Here is a 14,429-nt window from a genome sequence, read left to right on the forward strand (position 1 = left end):
AACCCTGTCGTTTCTCATCTTTCTTTTTCACGCGGCTGATACATATTTTCCATTGGCACCGCGTGTCTATGCGATAGAGGATATCCCTGAAAAAAGATAATCTTCTACGTGCATTGAAAAAGGATCTTGGTTATCGAGACTAAACTCGATTGATGACGTTAAAGACATTTTTAATACATTTTTTCATTCGTCAAATGTTTACCTCGAAGGAAAGCATCCTTTTTAGAAATACTTTGTACATTTAAAGTACTCGTTCGCTCTCCCGATGATCTTTCAGAATGCTTTTAGAACACGGAAAATTAAGGTAAAATGTTCATAAGCGAAATAATTCGATAGTCTCGAATGAAAGGAAGAGGGCGGCGCTGCGTATTAATTTCTAGCATGTTTGTTAACGTACTACCGCACTAGCTTTAAGCACTCGGTTATGCTTTGCTGGAGCTACAAAAGCACAGCTTAGTCATGAAATTTTGAAGCCAGCCAGTTACGCGTTAAAGAAGAAGAAGAGAGAGAGAGAGAGAGAGAGGAAGAGAGAGTAAGCGCCGAGTAAACTGTGGAGCACGATCTATGCCCAAGAGTGCTTAATCTAATTCACCGGCGCCTCATGCATTTAATCACAGGCTCAAAATTCCAGGAACGGCCGGTTTGTTTTTTCACTTTATTCGAGAGAGAGAGAGAGAGAGAGAGAGAGAGAGAGAGAGCGAGAGAGAGAGAGCGAGAGAGAGAGAAAGAGAGAAAGAGAGAAAGAGAGGATGACGAGCACGTTAAGCGATAAAGCACGCTATGCCTGTGTATTTTCTCACATAGAGAATCTTTTTCTCCGTGTAACTGAGTTTGATCACACGTAGCTTACATATATAGGTAGAAACATATAGAAAAGAAGCGTAGGAAACGGCACGTAATATAATACTGCGAATATATTCTCGTACGTTCCTAGGATACGCGCACGAATGCTCGCGAGACGAAGAAAGCGAAGCGAAGAACTCGTTTTGCTACTGTATAAAATTAAATTCCATTGCGAACAACGCCGGGCGCGTACCGCCAAAAATTTTCGAATCCGTCTACTTACCTAACCTTACTCGCGAGGAGATACGTGTTACGCGTATGTTTTACAATAAATACAATTCTACGTGGATGTAAGGACGTATAGATTCGTGAACGTACCGATGTACCACTGTGTCTTACTCAAGGCAGTTTCAACGCGAAAAGAAAGAATTTTATAGTCGAATCTTTTTCGTGATAGAAAATGCCATTCTCAAGATCGAGCTTTCTTATCTTTCCATTTATCTCCGAGTTACATTAGCAAATTCGTTCGTAATCCCAACGGTGTATTTTCGTTGGTCTATCTAAGACGAGCGACGATAAGACAAAGACATAGAAATATTGACCGACGTATATACACTTACTCTCCGCTTTGATGAAATTTTATCCACTTTAATTATTTCTAACGAGGATGCGAGAATAATCGCGGGTTAAAACGATCGCACGTGTCTACTTTCATGAGATATAATGCCTCATTTATTTTTTAATCTTCAAATGGCTAGGAAAGTATTCTTACGTAATATACGAAGTAGATACACATATCCGTATACAGTAACGTGCTTATACAACTATCGCGATTATATGGAGGTCGATCGTAAGCGAACAATTTCATTGAAATTCATACTTTTCGAAGTATATCTCTTGTCTCATTTTAAAAACGATTACGAATACCTGCATTTCGAAGTATTTGGATTAACGAGCGCTTTCCAAAAGGTCTTTTCCAAGATTTATGCGATACGATTCGAGACTATGAGATTCCCTCTCCAAGAACTTTCGGTAGGGTCGAGCGATCGTAAATTATTCGAGTTCCTCGTGCGATGCGATCAACGTGTTGCGCCCTATCTATGTACCTACCTACGTAGATGTTTCCACAACGTTCCACTATTATCCTAAAATTACGCAATACCGTCTACGTACGTGCGTTTTCTACTGTGAATGGAGCTCGTCTCGTCCCGTAAATGGGACTTCATTGCTTTCTCGTCGAGAGGAAATAAAAAAGAAGAGAGACAGAGAGAAAAAAGAAGAAAAAAGGAATATATCAACACGGAGGAAAAACAAAAGCAAACAACAAAATTCCAGAGTGGGATGAGATAAAAAAACCGTACATTCGCGTATAAAAAACGAATCTGAATAGGATAGAAACGTCACTTTCGATCGGATTATCGAAACGATTCCGAGGCACAGGAGTAATCGAACGACGGCTATTATGTTTTGTTGGCGCTCAGCTATGTACCATCAATATTGGTAGATTGTACTGTGTGCAAACGTGGTAGAGAAAGAGAGACATAGAAAGAGAGACAGAGACAGAGAGAGAGAGAGAGAGAGAGAGAGAGAGAGAGAGAGAGAGAGAGAGAGAGCGAGAGAGAGGGAGAGAGAGAGAGAGAGAGAGAGAGAGAGTAAATATGAAAACAATGATATATAGGAAAGCAAACAAGTCGGCCTCGCCTTTATCGGCGCCTATTGAACGTTCGTGTACAATTTAAACAAATCGATTCGCCGATCGACGACCACTCGTCGGTTAAAAAGTGACATCGATGCGGTGTTCGTCGGGGATGACAACGAGATTGACGACGATGACGACGACAAGGACGACGGCGACTACGACGACACAACGACGCACAGAAGGATACGTTTTCGAACGAAATCACTTTGTCGTATCGTTCTCATCGAGTATTCGTTAGTTGTGATATCATCGACGAGCCGTTGTCGATATTAATCGAGTCGGATCATATTATTTTCGCATCGATATCTCCTTTTTCGCTAAATAAAACGTGGATTTCATCGTCGTGTTTAAAAGGAAAGAAAATTACCGAGCAGTTTGGCACGTTCGCGCAGAACTTAGATACAACCGTGCGAAGCTCGAGGCAAGAAGACGTTCGTTGTTTTATCCAGAGGCAGCTAACGATGAAATATTTAAATGTTCGCCTCGAAACAAAACGCAAAGCGGAGGCACGAAGCAATATGCACGTTTCATGATTTATGAGGTTACGCGAGCAACGACAATCGACTGACCGAGTGAACCTCGTGTATTCGACCTTTCGGGATTTAAAAGATTTATGGAGGTCTACCCGCGAGATGCGCTACGACACGTCTCACTTCCGTATTTTATACTCGCTGTTAGATGTCTCCGCAAACAAAATATTGCAAGATTAAACGTCTATTCGAGCTTGCTTTACGAATAGAATTATTCCTCCTTAATAGATAGCCGATTTGATCGGGGTCTGACGAAAGAAACGAAACGAAAAAGACGCGTTAGGAAAGTAATGAACTAATTGGTAAAGAAACGAACTGATGGAGGAAACTATGACGTAGGTGAGCCTACTCTTTCCTGTTTGCCTTTGTTAGTTTCGTAAGAGATACAACAAACTTTCGTTCGTCGATGAAAACTAAAATCCATTTCTTTTGCCTTATAACGATAAGGGCATATCGTGCATACCTAAAACAACGTTTACTTGTTACCGAGCAGAATTTTCGACTTTTCTCTCGGTCACACTCGCAAAAACCCAGCTTACCATTACACAGACCCGAGGCAATCTCTTTTGTTCGTTAACGAACCTAAAGTCTCTATAGGATGAAAAGGAATTAAAAGTCGATTCCGAGTTTCTCTTACTCCGTTCTTGAAAAATATAGAAGGAAATATTCGAGGAACATTCAAACGATTCGAACGAGTCCATGGCGGGAACATTGAAACGACGATAAGAACGCAAAGCGAGTGAGCGAACTCGCTTTCTCGCTTCCGAATAACGCCGAGGAAACATCATCGCGAACGTTATTCTTATCGAGCGGAGCCGACGAGACGGCACAATGAGACGGAAATCTGGTGGAAGGAACGGATACGGTGCTACCACCAGATAAAAAAGAGAAATAGAAAGAATATTGTAGAAAAGAAAGAAATGTTTCTATCACGGGATATACCTATCTGCTACGTTAAAGAACGAAATAACAGGGAGTAGTAGTAAGAAAGAAAGAATGTGTACAAAGACTGAACTTCAATATGTGATGTACAAATAAGAGCCTGCGTACTTACTTGCCCGGTACACGCTCGAGTTTCTCCCGAAGCGACATTAGCTCTCCATTTCCTTCGACTTTGACGTTCTTTCTCTCTCTCTCTCTCTCTCTCTCTCTCTCTCTCTGTTTTTCTCTTTCTTTTCACCGTCTCGCATGGCCAAGCCCTCGCAACTTTGAATAATCCTAGAAGATGTCTCGATGTACGCGTTAAAGTTTTCTTAACGTTTAACATTTTCTCTCTCCCTTTCTCTCTCTCTCTCTCTTTCTCAGTCGTTGTTCTTCCGAGCGCGGAAACGACATTACTTTTCCTCGTCTCTAGATGACATTACTTAGTCGTGAGAGCCCGCCTCTTACCTGACGCTCGACATCAATTACCAAGGACAATGATAAATGTTCCCACATTGTTGATTCGGGTCTTGATTCAACACCAGCGTGCTATCCCGCGCGGTTGCACCAATACTCGTACTCACCGGCAACACCATTACTATCAACGCGAGAGGAAGAGGAGAACGGCAACGAGTTAACGCTTTGAGGTCAGGTCGACCGCGTTCGAAGCCGACGCGATTGAATTCGATAGACGCCCGTCACGCGCTATCGCGTTCGAGTTTTCCGTTCGTTACGGACACCAGGAGAAAAGGACGATTTTCACCTACCACCAAAACCACGTACTTCGTCCGCCGCTTTGTTTTTCGATACAACACTCGTTCGCGATTTCACGGAGTTACCTATTTTTGGAATTATCTATCCTCCTTTGCCATCGTGCTCTACATTTTCTTCGGTCAATTATAAATACTTTATTTTTTCTATTGTTAGATCGACAGTTTCATCCATGTATAAACGAATCACTCGTGAACGCTCGATAATAATAGCTCAGTTCTATGAATTAATTTGTACTTTCCTCCCTCACTCGTTATCATGGTTGTCCTCGTTGTCATTGTTATTGTTATTCTCGAATTTAATCGTAATTCGAACGTGCTCGAGATACCGACCGTATCCGACTGAACGGGATCGATCTCTCAATCTAACGGTATAAATTCTAAGGAGGATGGAAAGCTAACGGAAATTGATCGTATGGCTTGGAAATAAAAGATTGGTCTTTGCGAGAAGGTAAAATAGGTGACTTAGCTTCTACTGAATTATATAGTATTATTCGGAAAAAGCACAGTACGGATATTTCCCTTCCTCCGTTTCCATCTTCCATCGGATGAGAGAAAGGGAGTTAAAGGTAGGCGTACTTTCTGCTTGTTTAGCTCTCCACGTTGGATTAATCCGTCTGTCGATGAAGAACAAGAGGACGGAAGAGAGACATAGAGGGAAGGAAAGAGGAGGAGTAGTAACTTTAGAGAAGGGGTTGAAAAAAGGGTGGATCGTGGTAGCGAACCGCGTACATATGTATGTACGTTGAAGGGTTACTCTTTCTCTCTGTCTCTTTCTCTGTGAAACTGACGAAGGCGCGTCGGGATTTGTGGCCTTGATTTATGCCAAAACTGGCGCCGTTTATTATCGGTACCGCTGAATGTGTGCATGCGTGAAATTGGAAACGCAGACAAGCGTCCATGCAAATTTAACTCCGTCCGTCTACCTTCGCACGCTATTCACCGTCACCCGTCCGACAAAGAAGGAACTTTACTGTCTAGCCGTTGCCCTCTTCCCTTCTCTATCCATCTGCATCTCCACTCTCTCTCTCTCTCTCTCTCTCTCTCTCTCTCTCTCTCTCTCTCTCTCTCTCTCTCTCTCTCTCTCTCTCTCTGTATTCCTCCCACGAAGTATCGTTACTCCAACTCTCTCGTTGTCCATGTCTCTACCTTAACCGAAGCCTCCCTTCGTTGCTCGGCCCGTACAAATTCCATATCCCTATTTTGCGAGGGAAGAAGCCCTCGGCATGCGTCCCTTTATCGTATTTCAGATCGTGATAAGTAAAGGTTTTTAGCAATCGGACGAATGGATAGAATAGTTCTTTATTTTTTAATACAGAAGGATGAAAATAGTTTTATGCTGTAGATACCTCGAAATTAAATTTGTAATTTATAAATGCTATTACGATTTGAAACATTTTATCCCAAATAAATGTTATTTGAATATTATTAAGAAATCCAAAGGATGGTTGCATTCATTTGCAGCGAGTATTTTCATAGCGCGTCACACCAGTAGAAATTAATTTCCATAATTTTCATCTTATTTCAAATAATAATAAAAACTTTTAATTGCACTTATTTTCATTATTGGTTTCTATGACAGCTTTTAAGGACTAAGTAAATACAATAATAAATATTTGGAGTATTTTAGAAAACGGATAGAAAAATTATCGTAGATAGTCCGAGATAATGGAAAAGAAAACAATAGAGGCCCATTTCACTTTAACCGATAATACCTTACCGTTTAATTCAGTCAATTCGATTGCATCGTCGATACGAAATGGGTTAGATAGGACTGTTTGCAAGGAATTACGGTGATCTGTACGCGATTCGTGAGTCGGTGGTGCGTGCGCGGCAGCCTTGGCGAATGACGAAGGCACTAATGGGGAGTGACAGTAGCTAATTAATTAGTATCAAATGTAACTCCCGCCGCAACGGTACGTGGATCTATGCGCAGCTCGTTCCTGTGTACGGCATTTGATACAGGCGGTGATTAAGCGCACGCAGAGACGAAATCCGTGCGCGGCTCGTCGAACGCAGAATATCGTCGACGGTGTACTGGAGTTTCATTCAGACTCGTAATCGCGCGCAATATTTTACGGAAAAATATTTTCTCTTTCGCTATCGAGTCTCTTCTTTTTTTGCTCACCTATATGTATATCTGTGTTCGTGTGAGTGTGTATATATATATATATATATATACATATATATAGGTATATTTTTTACGTCACCAAAAATCGTCGCCACCAATAACGATTGGAATCGTCACGATACATATGTCCTCGCTCGTTAACCCGTATTCCTATTTTTTTTCCTCTCTTGCCTCGACGTCATTGTAGGAATAAAAAAATACCACGTACGAGGAATAAAAATGTTACAGACGAAAGAAGGATTTTAAAGTTTCCTCAGTCGACGTTAACGCTTCGGTAAGGCGCATCTACGATGTGGTTATACCAGGATAGCACTACTGTAATTTGTTTTTACAGGGGAAATGGAGATATTTCGTGTATGGTTGGAATTTTCCTCAAAAAGCGACGATCATCTCCATCCTAATTAATGCCGATCTTTTTGCATCGACGTAATTAACATGCTCAGTTCCTGCATATTTATTTACTTTTCGGTGAAATGAAAATTGTATGAAAATGCGCGGACGTGCGTCGAATCGGGTCGACGGGAGATGATAATTAGTTTTCTAATTAACCACACACCTATATGCACGCACGTACGAGCGGTTATCTCTGTATATCTCTACGCTCTACCTATAATATATTTTTGACAACAAAATTTAACTCGCAATTAATAATTTTCAAAATTGGTAAAATCTGGTACGAGCTATTTACCTGCTACGTTGAAATATCAAACGAGAAAGAAAAATAAAGATGTTCAATCTTTTTCTTTAATTTCTCGTTAATTGTTCGTCCAGTACTTAGATGCTTTTTAATTGTACCGTACCTAAAGTGAAGAAAAAAAAAAAAAAGAAAAAAAAAACAGAAAATTCAACGCCATACTTACGGTTAACTGAATTATTCATCCGTCAACGTAGAAATTTCTTTTCCTCGGTCATCCGACCTTTTAATCTTTTCAATTGTACTACTTTTCCTTTTAGGACGTTCCCTTGGCCAGTTTCTTCTGGCTCCTTTCGTGTAACGTTAGAAGACGACATGGAAGAAAAAAGCTTGACGGTAGCTCGGCAAATTAATAGAGTAACGAGACGACAAGAAGATTACAACGCTTTCGAGTACCTTTTCCGTCCGACTATTACTCGTTTCAACTACTTTAGATCGAGAAAAAAGAACTTTGCTCGAAAGAAGTCTGTCTCTCTCATATTCCTTCATTCTATTTCTTTCTCTGCACCGATAAAAGTATTAAACCTCTTGATAAGACGCTATAGAATTTACAGGTTATTTGATATCTCTGTTATCAAGAGAAAGGAAAAGAGAAATTTCTAAATATCTTGGAGAGTAGATAGGTGTATCGAGCCGAGCGTTGTTAAGCAGGTCATTAGCAACAGCTGTTACGTGCCATCTGCACGTCTTGGCTGGTATTTGATGTCGTTGGTTACGATATCTTTCTCTAACACACACGGTATCTCTCTTTATCTCTTACCAAGTTTCCTTCGTCTTCAAGCACACAGGATCGGTAACAATGTTTCGTTGCACGTTGCGTTCGTCCCTGGAGATTCTACGGGTGTCTGATTAACTTGCTATGAAATTATCCCACGTAGACTGTCTCTCTCTCTCTCTCTCTCTCTCTCTCTCTCTCTCTCTCTTTCTCTCTCTCTCTCTCCTTAGCGACGCTTCACACCTCGTGCTTCGACCATTCTGGCCCTTTACTCGCTTGTCCGATGCAAGCCACCGTCTCGGTTGCAACTACAATTCCCATGTGTATGCATCGACGACGTTTGCTACTATCCAACTAAAGATGGTTTCTGTCGAAGATGTATTCGTACACAAGTACATGCAAGCGACCACAGTGTTTTTATATACATATTGTATAGGTACGCTACACCCGCAATTCAATTATACATGTATGGTAGTTTCATGTTAAACTGACCAATCGAACATTGCTTGAACATTTCTTGTCTAACTAATTTACGTAGAAGTTCGTTAAGATATCAACGTTACATCCATTATTATTCATTTTACATAATAATTTATACGCATATTTATATTTACCTATCTATTATAGGTGTATCTATTTAAAAATATACATGGAATATATTTAGGTATAATGCATGTATGATTGTTCTTCGATGTCTAGACGGAAGCAGAAAGAGAGAGAGAGAGAGAGAGAGAGAGAGAGAGAGAGAGAGAGAGAGAGAGAAATACGTAGGGTAGCAATAGGCTCAGACGTGTGCGGTAATGTCGGTGGATATGGTGTGCCAGTCAAACGCATACCGTATTGATTTTAATATCCGCACGACTACCTACCGACGCGGAAGCTGCCGTCCACAGCTTGTAAGAGACAGAGAGAGAGAGAGAGAGAGAGAGAGAGAGAGAGAGAGAGAGAGAGGGAGAGAGGGAGATAGAGTCGAAGGGGAGACGGCACGTTAGGTATTCCACCGTACGGTGGATGCACACCTAGGCAATGTTGCTTGGTAGCAAGCAACGTTGTTAAACGATCGGTGCATTCGCGACATCCTGTACATTATCTTAACTATTTCATGATAGTGGTAGTACAGCGAGCCGGTAGCATCTCTCTTTCTTTCACGGAAGTGGAAGAGAGAAAGGAGGGATTGAGCGATGTTCTCACAAAGGCGTCGAAGGGCGACGACGCCGACGACTAAGAGGAGACAGGGGTAGGAGGAGACGCTTTGCTTTTGTGTCAGCCGTAAACGCCGCTCTTGTTTGCGCGTCAACGAGGAGGCACCTGTGGCTGATACATCCGCAACGAGCCATCGTTGACTCCAACCGTGTATATGTGAATATATACCTATCTCTCTCTCTCTCTCTCTCTCTCTCTCTCTCTCTCTCTCTCTCTCTCTCTCTCTCTGTATTGCATGCGTGTTACGGGGATGCAAAATCAAAGAGTTCCCGATCGTACTGACATCGATCGTTACGAATAAATGAGAGAGAAACGTTGCGAGTCGGATCAGCGATGACATAATATATGACTATGTGATATACGATATTATAATGGTTGCGTAAAAACCGATAGTAAAAAAATATCTACTTTTTTCTTTTTCCTCTTTTTTTTGCTTATTTTTTTGTACAAACCGGTTAAGAAACCATAGTAAATCCTATCGATTCATTCACCGATCATATTCGGATGGAAAGCGATCGTTTAATTGCGAATTAACGAGGAGATTTCAACGAACAATATTGCTTTTTAATTTTGAACCATCGTTGTAGAAAGAATTATTTTCCGAGATTAAAAAGCTTTTTTTTTTTTTTTGTTTTTCTACGCACCTCGTAAAGTGTGCTCTCATTGTTTTTTGTCGCTCCAAAGAGGCACCTGTAACTCGGTTTTACGAAACGAAGCAGAGAGAAATCGATTATTGCTAGTTTTCGAAAATTCTGAAAACCCCTCTCATCTCGTTTGGTTTCTTTCGAGCCATCGGTTTTAACCAATTTCGAAGGGCGCTTTAGCTCCGCTCGCTTTCAATCTACTCGAAAGTTGAATGAAATGTTTTGATAAGCGTCCTCTGGATTAATTCTCGTCGCTTGAAAGAGATCAAACGAATCGGAATTTTTTCTCTTTCGTATGTCCGTTCAAGTGGTATAGGGGATTAAGCATGTTTCAATATATAGATGTATAGACAAAAAGAATGGGACGTTTGAAAAGTATTACCAATCAAATGTCCGAAAGATGATCGTTTTAATTACTATCAAATTTATGAATTATGATATATCAACAAATAAATATTATTGTCCGTATATCGCTCGAGATCATAAACGCAAAGATCGATGAATGGGGGAATGGATTTTTATTGATCCATAAAATAAAAGGAATTATAAAAATCATTTATGTACGTTCTTAAACCATCGGAAAGCATCGCACATAAACGTGTTAACATGGAATCGAACCAATTGCTTTTTCCGAGCTATCTTACACGCATATCACGCTAATCGCTTTACGTTCTACGCTAGAATGCTTTCGCCATACGATGGTAACGTAATCGTTCGACAATCGTCAACGCTTCGATGACGATGACAAGGTATAAAATTATTCATCCGTGAGTACGTTCTCTCCCTCTCTTTCTCTCAACGCTCGATCGTACCGAGAAAGAGAGAGAGAGAGAGAGAAAGGGGTGAAATGGCAGTAAATGAATTCAGCGTAAACTGCCAACGCGGTGCGATGAGTACGCGATAAAACCGATGCCGACAACGTGTTTACAGTTTTATGGGGTGTTGGCTAAATGCAACGCGTTATACTTTGCCTTAATAACTCTCGCGTGATACGAGAATAGAAATTCGTTGAGATATGCTCGCCGAGGGTGGTACTCGAAAGGGGTTGGGAGGTAGTAGAAGTTGGGGTTTTAAGTTGCGGAAGGAAAAGCATTTTGTCCTCTACCTCTTTTTCTACGTATACGAGCTAGTTATGCCCGGAGAAGTCTGTTAGCAACGACCGAGTCTACTAAATTATTTAATATAGAGTTACGAGCGATCCGGACGCTTTTGTTATATCTACGATGGTTGCTCTATGAGAGAAAGCGGGAGAGAGAGAGAGAGAGAGAGAGAGAGAGAGAGAGAGACAGAGTACTCGACCGAGTTATAATCTAATTTTTCACCCTTTCTCATCGAGCGAAGAAGGAGTACTTTGGCGAATCGTACGATGCGCTCAAGTACAGCAGAGGAGGATTTTTTAATTCTAAGTAATTAAAGAATTTACAACAAGTGGATTTTTATCGTCGAATTTATTTAAAATTAGTATCAACTGGTTCGAGTAATTACATGTTACGTATTTTATCTTACTTATACACATTTTAACTATCATGATATTACTGTTATGTTATATATAAAACACAAAAGCAAAACGTCGTATTAGGAAAAGCTTAGCAGTTGAGAATTTGACGAGCTACGTCTGGTCCTCGCGTGTCTGGGAGACATCATGACGGCTGTCGAAGATTAAGACGTGTCTCGAATTAGCTTTCTTAACCGGTGATCTTCTAATAGGACCATTTACGATGTACCAAGCTTGCTCGGAAGATTCTTTAAAATTGATATCGAACGTTCGAAGCTCCTGAATACCACTTGGATATCATGACCGTGATAATAATCTTTTCGAGTATCTGCCAAATAACTTGGAATCGATTCATACAATTTTGTATGGATTTTAAAAGCCGTTGAGAAGATGTTCCTCGTAATTAGACGAAAACAGCATCCGTTTAAAACGTACAACGATATTTTATCCGAAACGAAGTTAATCGGTCGAAATGGCTAATAGCGATAGCACCTATAAAAAAGAGCAAGAGAGAAAGATAGGAAGAGAGAGATAGAAATGGAAGGGTAAGGGGGAGAAAAGTAAGGTGCTTTTTCTTTCAGAGTCAAACCCTGTTTATGGCGTCCCTTGGACATCTCTCGCCGTTCTTCTAAAATACGTACACCAACGTCTTACATTAAGCTTAACTTTTGAGCTATTAAGTTTAAGCAGCTTCGGGTAAGCCGCAGGAAAAGGGACGACGAAGGACGCTATAATAGGATGTGTTTGTACTACGTTTTACCGGTACACTAATGTGCAAAAATTCTGGTTAAAATGGAAAGCGCTTCGGGAGCTTTTTACCGTCTTCGCGACTTAACGCGCCAGGAACCTTGGAACGGTGAATTATGTACGATCTTACGAGAGAGAAGAGAAAACGCACGTTCGAGAATAGCATATTCTTACGAGAAAAAAATTTTTTATCGAATCGTCGTTCAAAGCCGTTCCATGAACGAAATGTTTCTCTTTAGTTGAGTGCTTCGACCAGGATTTTATCCCTCGTTAATTAGTTTCTCCTAACGAAGGAACGTTACTTTCGTGATTAATCAGAAAGTACGATAAAGAGAGAAAGATAGAGAGAGGGGGAAGAGAGAGAGAGAGAGAGAGAGAGAGAGAGAGAGAGAGAGAGAGAATTTCGCGTCGATCAACTGTACTGATTATTTTATCGACAGGATTAATGATCGTCTATAGATTAGACTCATTAAACTTTGAATGTAGTAATAAAAATAAAGTTTTCTTATTACGTTTGTTACGATTATGAGATAAATATTATTGTAATGGGAAGACATTAACATACAGTAGAAAGATATTTGAGCATCGCCATCTTGTAATTTCATAATAATAATCTATTAATCTTATAATCGCCACATATATAATTTATTGTATAAGAAAATGATAGGGATAGAAATACAAATATAATTCCTATTATTCATTAAGCCAGTCAGCTTCTATTGATCTTCTTGTCTTATTGTTTCAGGATCCAGTTATATATTTCTTGGACGTTAAGAATTTCCTTTCGAGAGCTCGATCGAGCAAAACCGGCGCGTGCGTTGTCGGCCGTGTATGTCCGAGCTCGGCGATTCGCAGGTGAGATCACGTCGGCGAACTTGGAAGATTTCACGAGGAGAACGTACGTCCTTTATCCTCGTAAGAAGTTAACGTTGTAATGTTAAAGTCTAAAGAACGCTTTATCACGTAGTCAAGCTTCGTCTTCCTCTTGCAACGTATACTTTATGAAAAGCTATCGTGTTACACGCCGAAGCGAGTATAACTTTACGCTTCGTTGAAACGATGCTTAGATTACACTGCTAAAACGTTAACTAATCATGAAAGAAGGCGAGAGGGAGGGAGAGAGAGAGAGAGAGAGAGAGAGAGAGAGAAAGGAAATGGAGATTGGAGAAAGGACGAAAAGTGGTATTAGAAAAGGATTTTCGATGAAAGGGTTGATAACAAGCACCGCGCGTATGCTACAGACTGTTGTTTTTCCGGGCACAGGAAATTTAACTGTAGGACTTCACTGGGTTGCGTTTGGATTGGGAGAAATGGACGGACCAAGTTTGCTATTGGATTACGATGGAATGATGGAATGATTGCAGTCTTAATGAAGGGAGAAAAGGGGTGGCAGTAACTCCATTCGTATTTCCACCGTAGAACTCGAAACAGAGTTATTCGCTCATTGTCAATTAGAGATGCATCCGTATATATTGCGTACATACGTAAAACCTATCTTTGCGCGTGACCTTCCCTGTCCTTCGTCGAAGGAGACTATAAAGAGGGTTGGAAAGAAAGAGAAATATTACTTTTCGTGCTAACAGAATAATAATAATAATAATGGTATTAATAATAAGACGAAGAAGAAGAAGAACATTCGTTTGAGGAACGTTCTAGCCACTTGATCGAGCGTCTCTCGAAGTTAAGCAATTTTAACGAAGAATAAAGAAAATGAAAGGAAAGAATAAGGCAGCAGGTAGCAGGCAGCAGGCACTTTGGTCGGCGCTCGTCTCCCGGAATTATCCGGTTAGTTCGTCGTCTCATAATTATTCGAGGAACAAAGCGTGCCTTTGGGGAGAAAAGAATTGTAGGCGCGCGGTAGAGTGGCACGCGACCCATAATCCACCGGGTTAACACCTTGTAATCATAATGCGAGTTAATTCGAAAGAGAGAATAACGCTTTATTAACGTTCTTGTTTATATTCGCTTCCCTCGAGATGAAAAATAACGCGCGCGCACGAACGACGCGTTACGATCACCCACGAGCAGTCCTTGGCCATTTCCTTTCCTTTTTCATCTACGCGTTCGAGTTTACCAACTTGCATGCATTTTATAAAA

General features: G+C 40.7%; 1 protein-coding gene across 11 annotated transcripts in view; it reads left to right on the forward strand.

Annotated features, from left to right (window-relative positions):
• The window catches only part of LOC122637012, a 206,638-nt gene that overhangs the window by 36,362 nt on the left and 155,847 nt on the right, over nucleotides 1-14,429 (forward strand). For 2 of the 11 annotated variants that reach the window (XM_043828812.1, XM_043828805.1), the window contains one exon: nucleotides 13,078-13,230. The exons of 2 other annotated variants lie outside the window; for them this stretch is intronic. In XM_043828812.1, the coding sequence (XP_043684747.1) occupies nucleotides 13,164-13,230 (67 nt within the window). In that variant the 5' untranslated portion in view covers nucleotides 13,078-13,163. Of the gene's footprint in view, nucleotides 1-13,077; nucleotides 13,248-13,318; nucleotides 13,362-14,027; nucleotides 14,118-14,429 lie in introns of those variants that run through there. 7 more of the 11 variants (XM_043828813.1, XM_043828814.1, XM_043828807.1 and 4 more) reach the window with 6 other exon arrangements.

The sequence above is a fragment of the Vespula pensylvanica genome, chromosome 24 (assembly GCF_014466175.1).
Source record: "Vespula pensylvanica isolate Volc-1 chromosome 24, ASM1446617v1, whole genome shotgun sequence".
NCBI classification, from domain to species: domain Eukaryota; kingdom Metazoa; phylum Arthropoda; class Insecta; order Hymenoptera; family Vespidae; genus Vespula; species Vespula pensylvanica.